Here is a 19445-nt window from a genome sequence, read left to right as displayed (position 1 = left end):
TCCTTATATCTCTAGACTAACAGAAAACCAGGATTTGCTGGTATATCTATTTGCTTATGTGTGAATATTCTACGGAAACAGTTTCATGACAGTATGATAGATATATAAAATAAGGGAAAAATTTTTCTTTTGGCCTAGTAAACTTTGAGAAATGTGCAGGCAAACTAGAGCCTCATCCCTTTACTTTAGGAAGAATGCAATTAAATTCAGTTGTCAGATTGATTTTTTTGATTTCTACATGGAGATTGCATGTATTTTTATATTGAGGAAACAATTTCAGAGCAGATTAAAACAAAAAAGTGACCTACAAAGAAGTACAAAGATGAACTAGTCAAAACGTGTCTCTCTTGTTAGTGTTCTCGTTTTAGGATAGGTCATCATAGGAACACACACTTGTATAAAATGGTCTGCCTTGAAAAGCTAAAGTAAAATGAGTATCTGTGATAATATGTTTAATATGAAACAAGTAGAAAACACTTTGTAATTATAAAATCATATAATTGGGAAAATATTTCAACTGTTTCAGAATGGCAGTTTCAGTGGGTAAAATTCCATACACAAGATAATGTTGGTCCATACGACCATTTTGTCATTTTGTTGGGAAAATATATCGTGTCAAGTAAAGAATTAAAATAGTTTGTTTCCTGACTTTTAAGCATGTTTTTGTTGGGTTTTATAAAACATGGGGTATGTGTTTGTGTTTACCTCATTAATAATGGATGCAGCGTGGAACTGTTGTTAGTTATTTTCAAAGTGAACTGAAGACCTCAACTGCCTTCTTTATAAAAGTCACTGTGAATAAATGAAAATATTTGTAAATTGTTAATTGGAGGGCCTATTTTCTTTTTTGTGGTAGAGGTTAGCTGGGATACTACCTCTGTTGCTTAGATTTCATTCTTTTTTTGTGGTAGAGGTGCAAATTAGTCTAAAAAAATAGTTCTCAGTGTTTCATTAAATTTCAACTTTCTCGCCTCATCTGGGGTCTGAACCTATAAAGGAACTGATTTCAGATTGAATGTTACACCAAAACCCTTTTTAATTTTTGAACCTAGAAAGCACATAGTGGGGGCCATATCTAATTCCCGAATATGAATGGATGCTTCTGTACAGATGCAGAAAGTATATTCTTGTTTGGAGGTGAGAGGAATATGGGTGGACATGGAGAGGCACAGTTCTTTTGAAACCCTGGTTGTTTAGTATCACTCTGGGGGTACATTTTTTTACCTGGCTACTATCTACAACTAGTGCTAACCTTTTGTAAGGAGTATCTTCCCCTGCCTGGAATATAGTTAACTGAAGTATTGGAGATAGAGAATGTAAACCCTGTAAGTTGGTAGGAGCAAGAAAATTTAAAGTAAGTCATGGAAGCAAGCAAATCTTATCCCGTTGGTTAACCTTATTTGTACCACAGTGTTCTGAAATAAAATTAAGACTGAAAAAAATGTTAAGAGGAATTGTCCATGATTTTTTGAGGACTAGTTTGTTTGTCTTTCTCATGTAAGAATAGTTGTCACAAAGACAAATTTGAACATTATCTGAAGTGCTAAAAGTTTCATGTCACTGTAATGCTGTTTTGAGTGGCAAATTAATGTACTGTTTATTGCATTAGTGCATTGTCCATTTTTAGTAATTTGTGTTGTGTAGTTCTGGCAAATGTGAAAGAGTAGGGAAGGGATTTTAAATTAAATGACCTTAAAAACTGCCCTTCTGGTAACACAATTTGGTGTCTGGAGGATAGTTCCTCTTAGAATTTCTTTTATTCTTTTTTATTAATAATTTATTTTTATTTGTGCAGGTGTGGGTATTAAGAGGATTTGCCAGAGACAGAATAGGGAGCAGAACAGGTGGTGAAATACACTGCTAAGGGGAGTAGGGGGTAAGACAGGAGAGTTCTGATGTGCCATGTGGGTCACATCACCTTCCTGGCTAGGAATGGAACTCCTGCAGTAGTGGCTGATGATAGCTTGCTAGTGCTGTATTACCAGGGGGGCCTTTAGGATTTAAGAGCTGTTCTGCAAATAACAAAGATAAGGTTGTCCCAAGTTCTTTTAATCTTCACTAATTATTTTGTTCACATTGATAGCCCCTGAGCACACTTGCACATTGTGCAAAATACACAGTTATTCTCTTTAGCTTTATTTTAAAGATTTGTTTATGCATATAAAACTGGGGTACAGGCCAGAGGTGCAGGGGGTGGTGAGAGGATTCACCAGAGACAGAGTGGGGAACAGAACAGGCACATTAAGTTCACTGCTGAGGGAAACAGCAAGTGAGACAGGAGAGGTCTGCTGAGCCTTGTGGGTCATCTCCCTGGCATGGTATCGAACTTACACTGAACTGACTGTGGCTAGCTTCATTGTGCTGCACTTTAACCCATTGCACCACCAGGGAGTGCCCTCTCTTTAGCTTGTACTGTAATGTTAGACCAGTTTCCCCTTAATGGGGTCACTTTCCCTGCTATCCCCCACCAATAATTTTTGTTAGTCTTTGAAGAGTTCACAAGCCAACACTTGCTTGAAAGGTTTTTTTTCCCTGAATGAAATGGATTATACCGAGACTTTTTTCTCTTGTAATTGTTTTCCATAGAAAGTGTACTCCTTCATAATGAACTAAACACTGTTAGGTCTGGCCACATAAACATAATTATAAATTGTACATTTATGCACTTGTGTTGATTCTGCTGTGTATTATTTTCTTAGTACCTTTAGTGTACTTACTTTTTTGTCTTAAGAACCTAAGAGAATGAGATTCTATCTTATATAGCTGTCTGTCTTAAATTAGGGAGCATAATAGATTTAATGCACTGAATTATTTTTTTTGTTATAACTACATTTTATTGTTTTCTTTAATTCTGAAAGCAATTCAGAGGTAAAAAGGTTAAGTCAAATATCCTTACTCAGATAACTAAATACTCTTCACTATATGCACATGAGTCTATTTGAACTAAAAAATATAATCCTACTTTACATGATGTTTGCCAGTAGCTTGCTTCATTTACATCATGGATCTCTTCTGAATACATCTGGGTAACTCTTTACATGACTACATACTTGTCCTTTTATGGATGTTCTAGGGTGGATAATCTTCCTAAGCTATTTTGGGGGAGCTCGTCCCATTTTTCTGATGATTGCCTATATTTGTGTTTATACAATTATCACACTATTTCCTCTGAATAAAGGCCTAGAAGTTGAATTGTTGGGCCAAGATCTGTGAACTAATTTTAATCACAAGGCAGACAGACTTCCAGAAGGATAGAATAGATTCTTACTTATAATATTGAGAATCTTGCTTATTCAGGCATTCTCAAATATAATTGGATGTTGATTTTTGAAATCTTTTAAAAATATTTATGCATACAAGAATTGGGGTACAGGCCAGAGGTGCAGGGGATGAGAGGATTCACCAGAGATGGAGTGGGAGAGCAGGAGGGCCCCTGATTTTTGAACTCTTTAGATTAGATATAGGCTTTGTTTTAATTTCTGTTTTTTATATCTAATCATTTTAATTATAGCTAAATGGGATTATCAAAGATTTGTGGCTACCAAAAAAAAAAAAAACTGCTTCTAAAAAACTGTTTAAATCTGGCTTTTGCTGTTATTGAAGTAATTCAGATATATCTCTTTGATTTCCAGTGCTATGTTTATTTGGACATATATGGTTATGTCCTTTTTCCTTGCATCCCCTCCACTCCCCTCTCTTCCCCCTTTTGGTAAAGCTTAATACAGTTTTTGCTCTTATTTTCATTTTTGGGCCTGAATCAACTCAAATTCTTTGTAAATAAATGGATTATTAAAGTGCTAACAAATGGGCAGATTTGGGATTTCCCAGTGAAATACCCAGATAGTCTTACACATGCTTATATTCAAAAAGAACACACTTTCCTGGTGCTTTTTTTGGGGAAGGGGGTTCCCATATAATAAAATGAGCTCTGATTTGATAGGAGAGGGAGAGAAAGGAGACCATCATCTGACTTCTCATTAGAACAGGTCTTTGAGGTTGAAATTTTGGGTACTTAGAAAAAAGTTTTGTTTTACTATCAAGTTTTTAGGTTCCTTTGGGTATCATTTTATGCAATTTCATATTCTTTGAGTTCATCTATGTATTAGTAGGTTTAAGCTCTACAAAGGAGGCAGGTGGAAATAGGGGAAATTTCATTTATTTCTTATATCAGCATTGGAAAAGGCTCTCTGGTAAGAAAACATACTATTTTGTCATTTCTGCTAGTTGCTATCTTTGTATGTGCTTTGTACAACAGAGATTAGTAAGAGATTTTCTGTCTTTATTATCAGAAAGTAAAACTACCGGATGGGTTAATGGAAAAGTCATGATACGTGTTTTCTATGTTTTTCAAGCAAATGTGTGTCATGACTTTACTGACAACCCAGTATAATGAAGAGTTAAAATGGTAGGCAAGTGAGCTGCAAGGCATGGGTCATTAGGCTTGCAAGACACATGCACGCCCCTGACAATTGTACTTGAGTGACACACTTAATGACACTGAATGACAACTCTTATCTTCGGTAGACTTCATGGGAGACTGTAGGGGGGAAGAAGAAGAATTTTGGAAAAGAAGGTTCAGAAAATAAAGAGAATAGAGAGAAGAAAAATGAGAGAGAAGTGAGTCGTGGCCGTGGAAACAACCGGAAAGGAAGAGGTGGTAATCGTGGGAGAGAGTGTAAGTATAGACTTTTTATTACAAAAATTGTGTATACTGAAAAACTCAACTAGTACCTATAAGTCTACTTCTTTAATGCATTATTTGTTATTAGAACTAACATTTAGCAATAGGGTACAGTCATATAGTTCATTAGAATTCCTAACTTAATGCAATTTTGTGTTAGCACTGACCTGGGCAGTAGGCAGATAGTTGTGCTGTTTCTAAAAACTGCTTTCTATTATGAATCAAGTGCATCCTCTAATTTTAAAGGAGGTTTTTTCATTCACTGATAGATGAAGCTGTTTATTCTTTCCCACTTAGGGATACTCATGATATAGGCAAGGGATTAAGAGGAAAGTTTTTGAATAGGTAAGATTTTTCTCAATACTTTCCATTTATACTGGGTTTTGGTACCATTTACTCAATACTGTCTACAGACATAAAAGTCGCTAAATTATTAATAAATATAATAGAAGTATTAAATATATCCCTTAGAGATTTCTTTGCTAGCTTATTTTTTACCACAGATATTTATTGAGTGAATAGCTAGTCTATGGCAGGAAGTCTGATAGGCATATAGCAATGAATAAAACAAAAAGAAATCTTTGCTTTGCTAGAACATATCTTCTAATGGAAGTAGAACATATCTTCTAATGGATGCAATAGTGAGAGAGATAGCATTTTTTTAAAAATATTAAAGTATTTTCATGTAGATGTGAGATAAAATAAGGCAGAAGGGGTTATAGTGAGGAGTTTGGCAAAATTAAATGGAGTGGTCAAGAATAGGCCACATTAACTCTCATGGAAGTTAAGCCCCGGAATAAATGGGGGACCCAGACATTTTTCTGGGGTACAGGCCAGAGCAATTCCTATATTGCTCATGCAGTTTCTGTGTTATGTAGTCATTTAATGTTGGTATAGGGATGAGGAGGGGAAAAAAGACTATGTTTACATTTTCTGAGTAGCATGTTGGAAAAACCTGTTTCTAATACAAATTTTCTCAAGGACTCAATATTTCACTGAATTGCTCTGGTGCTATTCTGTGCCTTCCAGACAAGCAAAATCTGATGTTACATAGTTGTATAAAAAAAGGTCATTTTCTGACCAAAACTTCCTTAGGAGAGGGCAAGTACAAATGGAAGAAGGAAAAATGCCATGTATTAATTTTTCTTTTCCGGAATTTTCACTCATTAATCAAATGCAAATTGTATGTTTGAGCTTTTTCCCTATGGTTTTGTTTGTTCCTGTCTTCTGAATCCTTGGAGTAAATTCCATCTATTTTAAGTCTTTTTGCTTTTGCATTTAATAGCTTTTAGTATGATTATGTACAAGAGGTGCTCTTTTCTTCCTTAGTTAGAAGTGAAGAGAATGGAATTGATTGCAATCAAGGTGAAAAGCCTTCAGACAGAGGCAAGCGAGCCCGAGGTAGAGGTAAGACTGAATAAGGGAGATGGAGGTGTTTGAGATTGAATGAGGAAGGTAGACTGTTGTTACAGTGAGTTCTGAGGCATGGGAGTGCACTCAGAGAATTGAGTGTTCTGAAATCTTTTTGTTTATTGATGACTATGAGGGAAGTGTTTGGCTTGAAACTTATTTCAACTCCTTCGAGTTTGACTTTTATTATTTTTAAAAGATTAATCTTTTTATGCATGGAAGAACTGGGTGTATAGGTCAGAAGTGTTGGGGGAGGCGGGGGCAGGTGAGAGGATTTACCAGAGACCGGGGGGTGGGCGCTGGGGGGCGGATAGAATAGGCAGATTGACTGAACTATATGCTGAGGGGACCAGTCGGTGAGACAGGACAGGTCTGTTGTGCCATGTGGGCGACCTGGCTGAGGACTGAACTCGTGCTACAGGGGCTTCAAACAGCCTCACAATGTTGAGCCACGAGGGAGAATGACTTCTATATAAGTAAACTTTGTAGCTCTAATTAAAAAGTCATTAAATTTTCTGTATTGTACTTGTGTGATACTGGTTTTACAATTAAAATTATTTGCTTGATCCCCTCCCCCATCATTTCCTACTTAGCACTTTTTAGTATTTATTAATTTGTGATTTTATTAATGAATTCTAAGAATGTAATTTATTTCCTCTTTGTTATTAAAGCAAGATATAGGACGTAATTGCAGATCTTGTTTTGGTTAGGTGGAATTAACTTGTATTTTAATCCAGTCTTCAGTGCAGTTACGATGGTTCTCTATATGACATTTTGTAGTGGCAGATTTTTTCTGCCCTGGGGAAAGATTGTCCTTTAGCTTTTGGCAGTGTTTTGTGGGTTACAGCTAGGACCTCTAGGACTTCAGTGAAATGAGTTTTTGTGATGATTACCTGAGTCTTCAGAAGTACCTGTTCTTGGAATGTTTTTCTTTGAGTGGAATAATTAATAGTAGCTAATATTTCTGGATGCTTTATTATATAGCAGACATTTTATTTGTAATTTATATACATTTTCTTTTGGTACAGCTTTGTTGTGCTGCCTCTGTTGTCATTTTACAGATAAGAGAACTTAGTTTTGCCAGAGAGAGGCAGTTTACTTGATAGGTCAGTGTTGAGGTAGTTCTAATTTATTATGAAAACTGGGTTCTTCAGGGAGATGGACACAAGCATTCAGTGGGTAGTAAGCTGGTCATATCTACCTTGTTGCCTCCTTCCTTTCTAAATGAAATGGCTACATCAAAATTGCAAATTCAGGTATCTTTTACTTTTAAATTTAAGTATCTTTTACTTTTATTCTTTTAAAAAAGAATAACATACTACTCAGATTTACTCTTTATAACCCAGTTAGACTGAAGTAAACTTTATTATTATTTATTTATTGAAATATCGATATGACATTTTATTTTAAAGATTTGTTTATTTATGCATACAGAACTGGGGTAGAGGCTGGAGGTGCAGAGGTGGTGAAAGGATTCGCCAGAGACAAAGTGGGGGCATATATATAAAGTACACTGCTGAGGGGAGCAGTGGGCGACAAAGGAGAGGTCTGCTGCGCCATGTGAGTCACCTCTAGGGCCTGGGATTGAACTCACACTGAAGTGGATGTGGTTAGCTTGCAGTGCTGAGCTTTAACACTCCTGCATCACCAGGGAGGGCCTATATGACATATTTAAGCAGGGTTTGAAAGTTGGTTCTTTGTACGTAGAGCTTTATTTTAATTGCTTAGTATCCAAAGTATAGCACAAGGCAAGAGGGAGAAAAGCATTAATTCAGTATACAAAAACAAATATTTTCTGTACAGTTTGATAGTAACTGTAAAGTCACTTTCAAAATTTGAGGGTAGGGCCTCCCTGGTGGTGCAGGGGTTAAAGTCCCAGCACTACCAAGCTATCAGTAGCCACTGCTGCATGAGTTTGACCCCTAGCCAGGGATCTGACCCACATGGCCAGCAGCCCCTCCTGTCTTGTCCACTGCTCTCCTTAGTAGTATATTTCAGTGGGTTCACCTATTCTGCTCTCCATTCTGTCTCCGGGGAATGCTGACACCTCTGGCCTGCACCCCAATTCTTGGATGCATAAATAATATCAATCATTAAAAAAAGAAAATATAGAGTTGAACTATGTATTTTTGATTGCTACCATGGTTATTGATCAGAATTCAAGAACTTAATTTTAAAGCTACAGTAGTCAAGACAGCATGGAATTGACAAAAGCACAGAGACCAAACAATTTCATACTAGCAAGTTTAGAAATTAATACACAGATTTTGGACAAAGGCAATTCAATGCCACACACTATATTGTATTAAAAAATTTCCCAAACTAATAGCTGAATATAATAACTGGCTAATAATTGTAAATGTGAATGCAATTTCTTCTTTTTTAAACCATTTATTTATTTATGCGTACAGAACTGGGGTACAGGCCAGAGGTGCAGGGGTGGTGAGAGGATTCACCAGAGTCAGAGTGGGGAGCAGAACAGGCATACTGTTGAAGTACACTGCTGAGGTGAGCAGTGGGCAGGTGAGGAAAGGTCTGCTGCACCATGTGGATCACCTCTGGGGCAGGGATCAAATTTACACCTCAGAGAGGCCCAGCTTCCAAATGCTGTGCTTTAACCCGTTTTGCTACCAGAGAGGGCTGCATGTCAACGATTCTAAAGAAAACACAGGGCAAATGTTAGCTGTTGTGTTAGGTAAAGATTTCCAGTATACATAGGGCACAATAAGCTAGAGTCATAAAAACTTGGTTATTCAGAAGAGAATAAAGAAAATGAAAGGAATGGCATAATTTAGTAGGAAATATTTATATAACATCAACTTGAAAGTGGACTTTTTTTTTTTTTTTAAAGATTTATTTATTTATGCATACAGAGCTGGGGTACAAGCCAGAGGTGCAGGGGTGGTGAGAGGATTCACCAAAGACAGAGTGGGGAGCAGAACAGGCCTACTGATGAAGTACACTGCTGAGGGGAGCAGCGGGTGGGTCAGGAGAGGTCTGCCACATCATGTGGGTCACTTCTGGGGCTGGGGATCGAACTCATGCTGAAGTAGCTTTAGCTTATTAGTGCTGTGCTTTAACCCACTGCGCCACCAGGGAGGGCCCTGAAAATGGACTTTTTTTTTTTTTAATAATATAACTATTTTTACATCATTTTGTACATTTTTTTAAATCTCAGTTGTAACCCTGAAAGTGGACTTTTAAAGAAATTATAAAGAAATTTGACTATCCATCAATATAGACAGTCTGATAAATTTGAGCACTTAAAAGTTAACCAAAAAAGGGCCTCCCTGGTGGCTCAACAGATAAAAGTGCAGCACTGTGAAGTTATCTACAGCCATTGCAGCATGAAGAAAAAGTAGAGTTAAACTCTGTAGTTTTGCTTGATTGCTGGTATTTTGATTATTGATCAGAATTTGGGTATGAAAAATGGTTTGTAGTAGTGTTTTCAGTCTATTTAGCAGTTTCTACTTCTCTTTTTATTGTAGATTATTATAATGCCATGATTTTTGCAATAGCTGATTTTAGAAAAACAGTATTTTATGCATATTGCCTTTGTTAAACTGCAGTGTCACAAATATTGTACAAGCAGAATTAAGTCATTTTCTATCCTTCAAAATCATTAACTGTTTAGGTAATTCTATCTTTGGGAACTGCAGATTACCAAAAATATCAAGTGTGCTGGATGGTGTTTTTGGTGCTTTTAGGAACAATGATCACATTGTTTGGGTAGAATATAAGCTGAACAGTAAGTGGAAATCTAATTTTGTAGGGTATAGGTGTATTTGTGTTTTATTTATTTATTATTAATTAATGAATTTATTTTTAAAGGGTTTGGACGTGGCAGAGGGAGAGGGGTAGGAAGATTCTCAACACAAGGCATGGGGTAAGTCTCACCCAATATATTTTATAATTATTACTTTCTCTAGTTGTTACTCTGGATTCCTTTCCTCAATATTGTAGCCACTTTATGTAGGTGTAGGAAAGTCAGATGTTGTCATAAAAACAGTAGAATAGTACCATTAACATTGTTTTGTCATAGGCCCTAGAATTTCTAGCCTTTGTTCTGTTGACATGTTAGATTGGATAATAGTTTTTTGGGGGGTGGTGTGTACCTTTCCATTTAGGATGTTTAGCAGCATCTCTAGCTTTTCCCTAGTAGATGCCAGTAGCACCCCTCCTCAAACTGTCACAATCAAAAATGTCTCCAGACTGCCAGTTGTCCTCTGAGAGGGAGTTGCACAGACATGGTATTTGGAAACTTTGCATAAAGAGTTATGTTGGGATAGCCAGCCTCTGTATACAATAGGTATATGCAGTGTTTATGTAAAAACTGATAACTTTCCTCACTTGAATTGTAGTAATGAAGCGTGAGCATACTTTTATTAATAGGTGGTATGATCAGTTTTTTTATGCATTATTGCTGGTTGTTCTTTTACTTTTTGCGGTTTCTAGGCATCACCTTCCCCTGAGTTTTTAGAAAACTTCCAATTTTCACAATCTTGCAGAAACCGTATGTAGATGATCCTAAGGAAGGAAGGGAATTGGTTTTAGTAAAAGGACCCTTTTGTCACTTCAAGGATATCTACTTCCTTCCATTTTCTTTTTTCTTGGCTTGAAATCCCTGTGGACATCGTAAGTGTGAAAATGTAGAAGGTAGAGGGGCAGGAACACTAAATACATATATCAGTTTGGCAACTATAAGCTATTTTGTGGAGTTTGCTGATTACTTTAAAAAATACAGATTAGTAATTTTCCTATTGTTCTAGCATACCTTAGTAAAGTTTGGAAATATACTCCACTGTGGAAAATTTAAAAATTTGGGGGCTTAGACTTGGAATCATGGGTGTTTATTTTAGTGGGGAAAAAAATAAATGAAGAGATACCCTTACATTTTGTTTCTATACAAATTTTGTTGTCAGAATTTCAAAGCCAAATTTGGAATATGATTTGATAAGGAAAGACATGTTCCCAGGGCTTAATTTTCAGAGGCACTGTACATTTGAACATTTATTCTGTGGTAATTAGAGACCTCAACATATGATTTAGGATGCAGAGACAGCTATTTAGTAAGACATCATACACCAGTAAATGTTTGGAAGGTCCCTCAATGACCTCTGCTTTTCTGAAGATTTGTATTCTAAGGTCTAGAAGAATTAGCTATATTTGACTAGAAGGAGGGTAAAGTTTCTTAGACTGGCTCTTGGAAAGGACAGGGCTTATTTGGTGCACAGCTGATTTTGTGACTTTGGTGAATGCTTCATTTATTTTTAGTTTTATTTCAACTTTCAGGACATTTAATCCTGCAGACTATCCAGATTCTCCATCTACAGATTCCTGTGGAACAAAACCAGTGGTTTGGGAAGCTGCTCAGAATGGTGCAAATGAGAGAACTGGTAAGTATCCTTGTCAAAGATGTGTTATGGTTTGAGCTCTTAATATACAGTGATGATCAGGGAAATGTAGAATTTGCTAGTGGAAGAGTTATTGACCGTATCCATTCCTAGTGGGCACTAAAATTTGATCCACAAAAGAATGGTAGTAATGGAATAGTACTAAGCAACCAAAAAGGATAAACTCATGCCTTTGCAGTAACATGGATGGAGCTGGAAGGGATCATGCTTAGTGAAATAAGCCAGAAAGAAAAAGAAAAATACCGGATGGTTTCACTCCTAGCAGGAGCATAAGGGACCAGGGGGAAAAATAATAATATTAATGAACAACTATATACCAGAGATATTCTGTGGTGGTGGAGTGGGGAATGGGATTAAAAATGGGGGTGGGTTGGGAAGTACACTGGACTATGGTGATGGCATATGGGTGATTTGGTGATGGGAAGCTCACAGGGATTACAACTGAGATGGAAAAAAGTACAAAATGATGTAAAAATAATTTATTATATTAAAAAATAAAAGGTGGTAGATGATAGACACGTTTGTGATGACAATTACTCTTGCAGATTTTTTTGTATCATTATGTTTTAGGATTATTTTATGAAATTCAAGGTAAGTATTTGTGAGATGGTGTATTTATTTATTTATTTGTTTATTTTATTTTTTTATTTTTCAAAGATTTATTTATTCATACAGAACTGGGGTACAGGCCAGAGATGCAGAGGGTGAGAGGAGTTGGTGTATTTATATAGCAGAGCTATTCTAAGGATTTGATCATTCTCATATTGACATTCATAAAAACAGAATGACTTACAGCCCCAAAATGAATAAATTACCAAAAATAAAACACCCGTATAACATTAATCTTAGAAAAAACAAATGTGGTCTACAGCCAACAACAATGAACTAGGAATCAAAGATACTATAGAAAGAATAAGCAAACATTATGTGTTATTTTTAAAGTCCTATAAATAAATTTTTGTGGCATTGCTCAAGTGAAGAAGCAGCATAACTTTGTTACAGGAATGAGAGAAAATGAATATTGACACAATTCATAAAGATACTAAATATGGTAACTAGCTACTTTATCAAAAAATTTTATGCTGTAAAATTTAAAATTATAGATTACTTTCAGTCTTCAACAAAGATGTAATGGTCTTAAAGCAAAATATTGGTAACAATAAAAGGATAGTGATTACTCTGTGACTTTGTTTAATTTATAATTGGCATTCAAGTTTAACATTGCAGAATATTCAGCCAAACCCTAGATATATCTCAGAGAATGGAAAATATGGTTTCACATAAAAGTTTTACACAGATGGATGTTCATAGATGCATAACAAATGATAGCAAAAATGCAGAAATAAGCCAAAGTACTTCTGTGGATAATAAAATATGGTATATCCATAGAATTGAATATTTTTGTGGCGTAATATGGAGGAAACATAAAAATAAGCTGAGTAAAAAAAAAATCATCAGAAAAAAACCCCACATATTTTGTATTTACATTTTATTTATGAAGTGTCCAAGTTAGGCACATACTAGAGACAAAGTAGGTTAAAGGGTATTGAGGATAGGGGTCATTTGGTAGAAATCAGGAGTTGATGACTACCAGTGAGTATAAGATTTCTTATTCTTTTAAAAATGATTTATTTTTATTTATTTATGCATACAAGAACTGGGGTATAGGCCAAAGGTGTGGGGGATGAGAGGATTCACCAGAGAAAGACTGGGGAGCAGAATAGGCAGATCCAGTGAAATACACTGCTGAGGAGAGCAGTAGGTGAGACAGGAGAGGTCTGCTACGCCATGTGGGTCACCTACCTGGCCTGCTCATTGAATTTGTGCTGCAGTGGCAGATGGCATCATAGTGGGGAGCTTTAAACTCCTTGTAACATTAGGGAGGCCCCAAGATTTCTTTTAATTTAAACATTTTATCAGAATTTTTTAATGTAGCATATTTTATTTTTTTTTTGCAAATTGAAATAACTTATCAAAGTGGGATTTTATAACTAATCTCTTAGCAAGTTTAAGTATAATATGACATTGTCTATATCAATTGTGCATTAGATAAATAGGATTATTTTACTGAAAGTTCCAAGAATTATTTTTAGAATGATAAAAATGTTCTGAAATGAATAGTTGTGATTGTTGCATATCTTGTGGACATATTGAAAACTAATTTTTTGTGATTTTTATGTGATATGAATTATTATTATTATTTTTAAAGATTTATTTATTTATTTGTACAGAACTGGGGTACAGGCCAGAGATGCGGAGGGTGAGAGGATTCACCAGAGACAGAATGGGGAGCAGAATAGGCAGATTCACGAAGTACACTGCTGAGGGGGAGCAGTGGGTGGGTCAGGAGAGGTCTGCCACGCCATGTGGATCTCTTCCCGGGCAGGCCGGAATCGAACCCATGCGGAAGTGGCTTTAGCTTCTTAGTGCTGTGCTTTAACCCACTGTGCCACCAGGGAGGGCCCCACGAATTATTTTAATGAAAAAAATGAGTTTAACAAAATAATGTTAGGATAAATGAAAGCATTCATATCACTTCTAGATGGAAAAGCACCTGGCAAAACCCAATATCCACTCCTGAGTTTGAAAATGAAATGGCAAATTTGGGGGCCTGTTTTAAGAGTTGTGTATGCATACAGAACTGGGTACAGGCTAGAGGTGCAGGGGCAGTGAGACAATTCACTAGATACAGAGTGAGGAGCAGAACAGGTAGATCTAGTGAAATACACTGCTGAGGGGAATAGCAGGCGAGACAGAAGATGAATTCTGCACCTTGTGGATCTGTTTCCTGGCCAGGGATTGAATTTTTGTGGTATTGGCTTTGGATAGCTTCTTAGCCCTTCATCTTAATCCCTTGCTCCAGGGAGGGATTAATCCCAGGCTCCCAGGGAGGCTCTGAATCTATGTTTTAAAATAATGTAAAAATGAGTAAAAGAGTTGAATAGATGCTTCTCAAGGGAAGCTATGGATGACACATAAACATAAAAATATGTTCATCATAGGCCTCTGTGGAGGCACAAAGGTTTATAAAGCATAGCTCTGTGAAGTCATTTGCAGCCACTGCAGCATGAGTTCAGTCCCTGGCTAGTGAAGTGACACTCATGGTGTAGCAGACCTTTCCTGTCTTGCTCACTGCTCCCCTCAGCCATGTATTTCATTTAATGTGCCTGTTCTGTTTCCCTCCCCACCACCTCCTACCCCTGTACTTCTGACCTATATCCTAGTTGTTGTATGCATAAATAAATAAATCTTTTATCAAAAATAATCATCAGGATTATTCTCATTTGGGAAACAAATACAACTTAAAAAACTAATGAGATACCACAATTTATTCATTCAAATGGATTTAAAAAAGAAAACCAACAATTCTTGTACTAGCTGAGGATGATGGAATAACTTAGTCATTGCTAATGTGAAAGTATATGTTTACTGAAAGGAAAAAGGACGGACACCGTGAGTCTGCTCACCAGGAAAAGTCACTGTCTTTATTTTCAGCATCAAGCTTATATACTGTAACAAAGGGGATTACTGTAACAAAAAGGGGGGCTATGGTGGCCTGAGTCCATTGGCCAGGCCCCGGCCAAATAATACAAAATTATTTACAAAAGAAACTGTAAGCTGGGGTTTTTGGGTCTGTGCCCATGTACGGGGATGGAGACAGCCAGACCCTAGTCAAGGTCACGAGCGCTTCCTTATCAGCCTGAGGCCCAGAATTGCTAACTAAGCTAAACTGCTTTCCTTCATTTACCACATAATATGATCTCAATCTAGGTTTTAAGAATTTAAACGAAAACAGCAACAAAAATCTGTGTGTGATGTTCATAGCAGATATCTTAATAACTTCCATTATTGTAGTGAAGTTTGAAAAACAATGCTATTTTCCTTTTTTCATGTTTGTCCTCCTCTTGCTCCCTTTAATCTCTTCGCTCTTCTTCCTCCTAATTTTGTCTAAGTTTTCCTTGATGAAAAAGGTTACAAAAGGAAAATGCAATCATTTTGATGCCAGCCCTCAACCATATCATCTCAGAAATGTAGCCTTTGATGGTACAATATTCAGACCCATTCTTTAGAAGCAGACTCACATTGATTAGACTACAAATACTAGTGGATTGCCAGATGCTAACTTATAAATTTGCTAAAATAATTTACTTCTTAAAACACATGGAATTGTTTGACAAGTGCTGTTGCAGGCTGAACATATGATTGAACAAGAGTGACTGATACAAATCGGAACGTTAATCTGGCACTCACAGATGGATTGTATGGATCCCTCTCCTTGGAAGCATACTTAGCTTTGTTGCTCACCTCCCACCCTGTTTAATATGCTGACTAATTTCTGATGAGTACCTTGTTTTGATATGTTAAATTACCTTCCATTTTACATTTATCTGCAGAATTGGCATCAAATGGTCACAGTGCAGCTCGGGATATGCCAAACAAAAATTCTTACAGACTCAAAGGTATGACTCTTTCGTTAAAAAAAGTTTTTCTATAGTTAAGGGTATTATAAAATGCATCCAGTGTCTTTCTTTTTGATGAAGGCTAGCTCATAAGATTGCCATCAGGTAATAATTTGTAAACTATTTTTTTGATTAGTTGATAATGATGATCCGCTTTTGATTAGAAGATTGTTTATTGATTGGTCTGCAAAGTGCCATAGATTTTTGGATCATTTTCCTAAATGACTGCTTTATGTTTTTGGTAGATGATTAAGTCTAAGTTAAATTGAACATAAAGTATCTCAAGTTTTTACTGTTTAAACTGAAAAATAATAATTGAAGTTTACTCCTACATGTTTTATATGTAGATCTAGAAGTTTAACATTTCAAAATGAGGTCTGTGCTCTTACTTTAAAATTCTGATACTCTAAAACAGGATTAGAACTTGGCCTCATATTCTTTAATCTCTGTTGTCCAGTATGTCTTACAGTCTTTGTATCTAGGGTGGGTTACTGAAATAAGATGGCCCTAACTTCTGAGGTGGAGCTTTCCCGTCTATTATGTTAAACTTTTGCTCACTAATTTTTTTAAAGATTTATTTATTTATGCATACAGAACTGGGGTACAGGCGAGAGGTGCAGGGGCGGTGAAAAGATTCACCAGAGACAGAGTGGGGAGCAGAACAGGCGGATCAACGGAGTATACTGCTGAGGGGAGCAGCGGGCGAGTCAGGAGAGGTCTGCCATGCCATGTGGATCATCTCCAGAGCAGGGATTGAACTCATGCTGAAGTGGCTTTAGCTTCTCAGTGCTGTGCTTTAACCCGCTGTGCCACCTGGGAGGGCCCTGCTCACTGTTTTTACTGGCCTTTTTTTCATGCAGGCTGCATAAATTGTCAGCTTCTTCTACCTGCTTTAATATATACTTAGATTTTGCATGTTCAAATTTGAAATATTTTCCTTACACTCTTTAGTCTTTAAGTGTTGAGCCTGTGCCTTTACACACAGTGTCATATGAAAAAGTATGTTTTAACTTAATATCATGGAATTGTATAATTGAAGTTATTAAGAATAAATTTTGTTTTGTTTTACCACAACTTAACAATTTTGGAATAAAAGCCTGTTTTAAATTTGAGGATACTGGGCCCTCCCTGGTGTTGCAGTGGGTTAATATGCAGCGCTATGAAGCTCTCCACAGCCACAGCAACATGACTTCAATCCCCTGCTGGCCAGGGATCTAACCTATGTGGTGTGGCAGACCTCTGCTGCTCCCTTCAGCAGTGTATTTCAGTAGATCCATACTTATAGATTTGATCTATATTGATGCAAAATCAGTTTGTAGCTTTGAGCTGAGTTTATGAGTTTAGTACCTACCCAAGTTCCCTTTGAAAGCATGATTGATTTTTATTTAGAGGGGTGTGTGTGTGTGCGTGTGAGTGTGCGTGTGTGTGTGTGTAGAGGCTAAAAAAACCAGACACCTGAAGACTTTCCAATAACCGTCTGTCTGTTTGTCTATCTGCCTATCTGTCTACATATCATGCAGTTCATGATACAGAGTCTTTGGGAATAAAATAGGCGGCATATTTATTTTTGCAGTTATAAATTGTAATTTTTGTTTTCTCAACAGGTGCTTGGAAAAATTCTGTAGAAGAATGGACAACAGAAGACTGGACTGAAGATGTAAGTGTTTAGCAACTGATCAGACCCAGATTTCTTTTGGTTTCTGGTAGAGTCGTGCATACTTTGAAGCATCTTAGGGCTGTTCTTGGCTCCTTTTCAGATCTCTGTGCTTTTTTTTTTTAAACAGAGCTTCTTAGAAAAATGTTGGTGTTTGAGATTTTTCAAAGAAAAAAATTTTTTTTTAAAAAAGATTTGTTTATTTATTCATACAGAACTGGGGTACAGGCCAGAGATGTGGAGGGTGAGAGGATTCACCAGAGACAGAGTGGGGTACAGAACAGGTAGATCGACAAGTACACTGCTGAGGGGAGCAGCGGGCGGGTCAGGAGAGGTCTGCCTCGCCATGTGGATCTCCTCCGGGGCATGTGGGGATCGAACTCATGCCGAAGTGGCTTAAGCTTCTTAGTGCTGTACTTTAACCTGCTGCGCCACCAGGGAGGGCCCCCAAAGAAATATTTTAAGGTACATTAATTTTGAGATTATTCCCATTTCCTATTACATAGACAAAAAATTTGGGGGGGGGGAAACTTTTACAGGTACACTTTTTTTTTAAGGTTTATTTACTTATACAAACAGAACTGGGGTACAGGCCAGAGGTGCAGGGGTGGTGAGAGGATTCACCAGAGACAGTGTGGGGAGCAGAACAGGCAGATCAATGAATTACACTGCTGAGGGAAGCAGCAGGAGGTTCAGGAAAGGCCTGCTGCACCATGTGGATCACCTCCAGAGTGGGGATCGCACTCATGCTGAAGTGGCGTTAGCTTCTCAGTGCTGTGATTTAACCCGCTGTGCCACCAAGGAGGGCCTGTACACTTAAACTTTTAAAGGAATGGTAGAGGGCCTCCCTGGTGGTCCAAGGGGTTAAGTCTCAGCACTATTAAGGTGTTACCAGCTATTGCAACATGACTTCCATCCCTGGCATGGGAGGTGACCCCATGGCACAGCAGACCTCTCCTGTCTCTGCAGTGTGTGTTTCAGTCAGTCTGCCTGTTCTGCTCCACACTCTATCTCTGGTGAAGCCTGTCACCCCTGGCACCTCTGGCCTGTATCCCAGCTCTTATATGCATGAATAAAAGTAAATCTTTTAAAAAATAAAGTGCTTTACATGGAAAGTACATTAAAGCATGAGTTGCGGCCCTCCCTAGTGGCACAGTGGGTTAAAGCACTGCACTGAGAAACTAAAGCCACTTCTGCATGAGTTCGATCCCTGCCTGCCCCGGAGGTGACCACATGGCGTGGCAGACCTCTCCTGACCCACCTGCTGCTCCCCTCAGCAGTGTACTTCATAGATCTGCCTGTTCTGCTCCCCACTCTGTCTCTGAAGCCTCTCACAGCCCCTGAGCCTCTGGCCTGTACCCCAGTTCTGTATGTACAAATAAAATCTTTAAAAAAAAAAAAAAAGAAAGCATGAGTTGCAAAATAATTAGACTGGTGAAAAACTCAGACAAGAATGATTGCTTATTTTACTGTCTTTTAAAATTCAGAAAATGAACCTGTTGTAACAGAAAGAGCATCATTGGTTTTATGAAGTCAAGTGGTGCACAGGTTTGATGACACAGAAACAGAAACTGACTGGGGATTAATAGAGAAATCCATTGTCTTGAATTATTTGGCGATGGTTTCATAGGATATACACAAGCTCGTTTATTGTGCTTGTACTCAGTGAAATTATGTTTTATATAATAGCATAGAAACCCATGACTTAATAAAGAAATGTAGATTACTTTCCCACCCATTTTTGTCATCTATTTGACAAGTAAAATGGTGGGATTGTGACGTGAGCCTCAGTATGACTTGACTTCACTGTGTCATTTCTCCGTTGT

The 19445-nt window shown here is 37.3% G+C and overlaps 1 protein-coding gene across 4 annotated transcripts in view; it reads left to right on the top strand.

Moving 5' to 3' along the window:
- UBAP2 (ubiquitin associated protein 2) overlaps window positions 1-19445 on the top strand; it is an 80404-nt gene that overhangs the window by 35712 nt on the left and 25247 nt on the right. For all 4 annotated transcript variants that reach the window (XM_012721462.1, XM_012721461.1, XM_004677727.2 and 1 more), the window contains 6 exons: window positions 4525-4675; window positions 6011-6088; window positions 9923-9977; window positions 11384-11487; window positions 15900-15965; window positions 17570-17622. In XM_012721462.1, the coding sequence (XP_012576916.1) occupies window positions 4525-4675; window positions 6011-6088; window positions 9923-9977; window positions 11384-11487; window positions 15900-15965; window positions 17570-17622 (507 nt within the window). The remainder of the gene's footprint in view (window positions 1-4524; window positions 4676-6010; window positions 6089-9922; window positions 9978-11383; window positions 11488-15899; window positions 15966-17569; window positions 17623-19445) is intronic.

Source organism: Condylura cristata, unplaced genomic scaffold (genome assembly GCF_000260355.1).
Source record: "Condylura cristata isolate star-nosed mole 26May11 unplaced genomic scaffold, ConCri1.0 scaffold00006, whole genome shotgun sequence".
Taxonomy (NCBI): Eukaryota; Metazoa; Chordata; class Mammalia; order Eulipotyphla; family Talpidae; genus Condylura; species Condylura cristata.
This window is presented reverse-complemented; position numbering and strand designations above follow the sequence as displayed.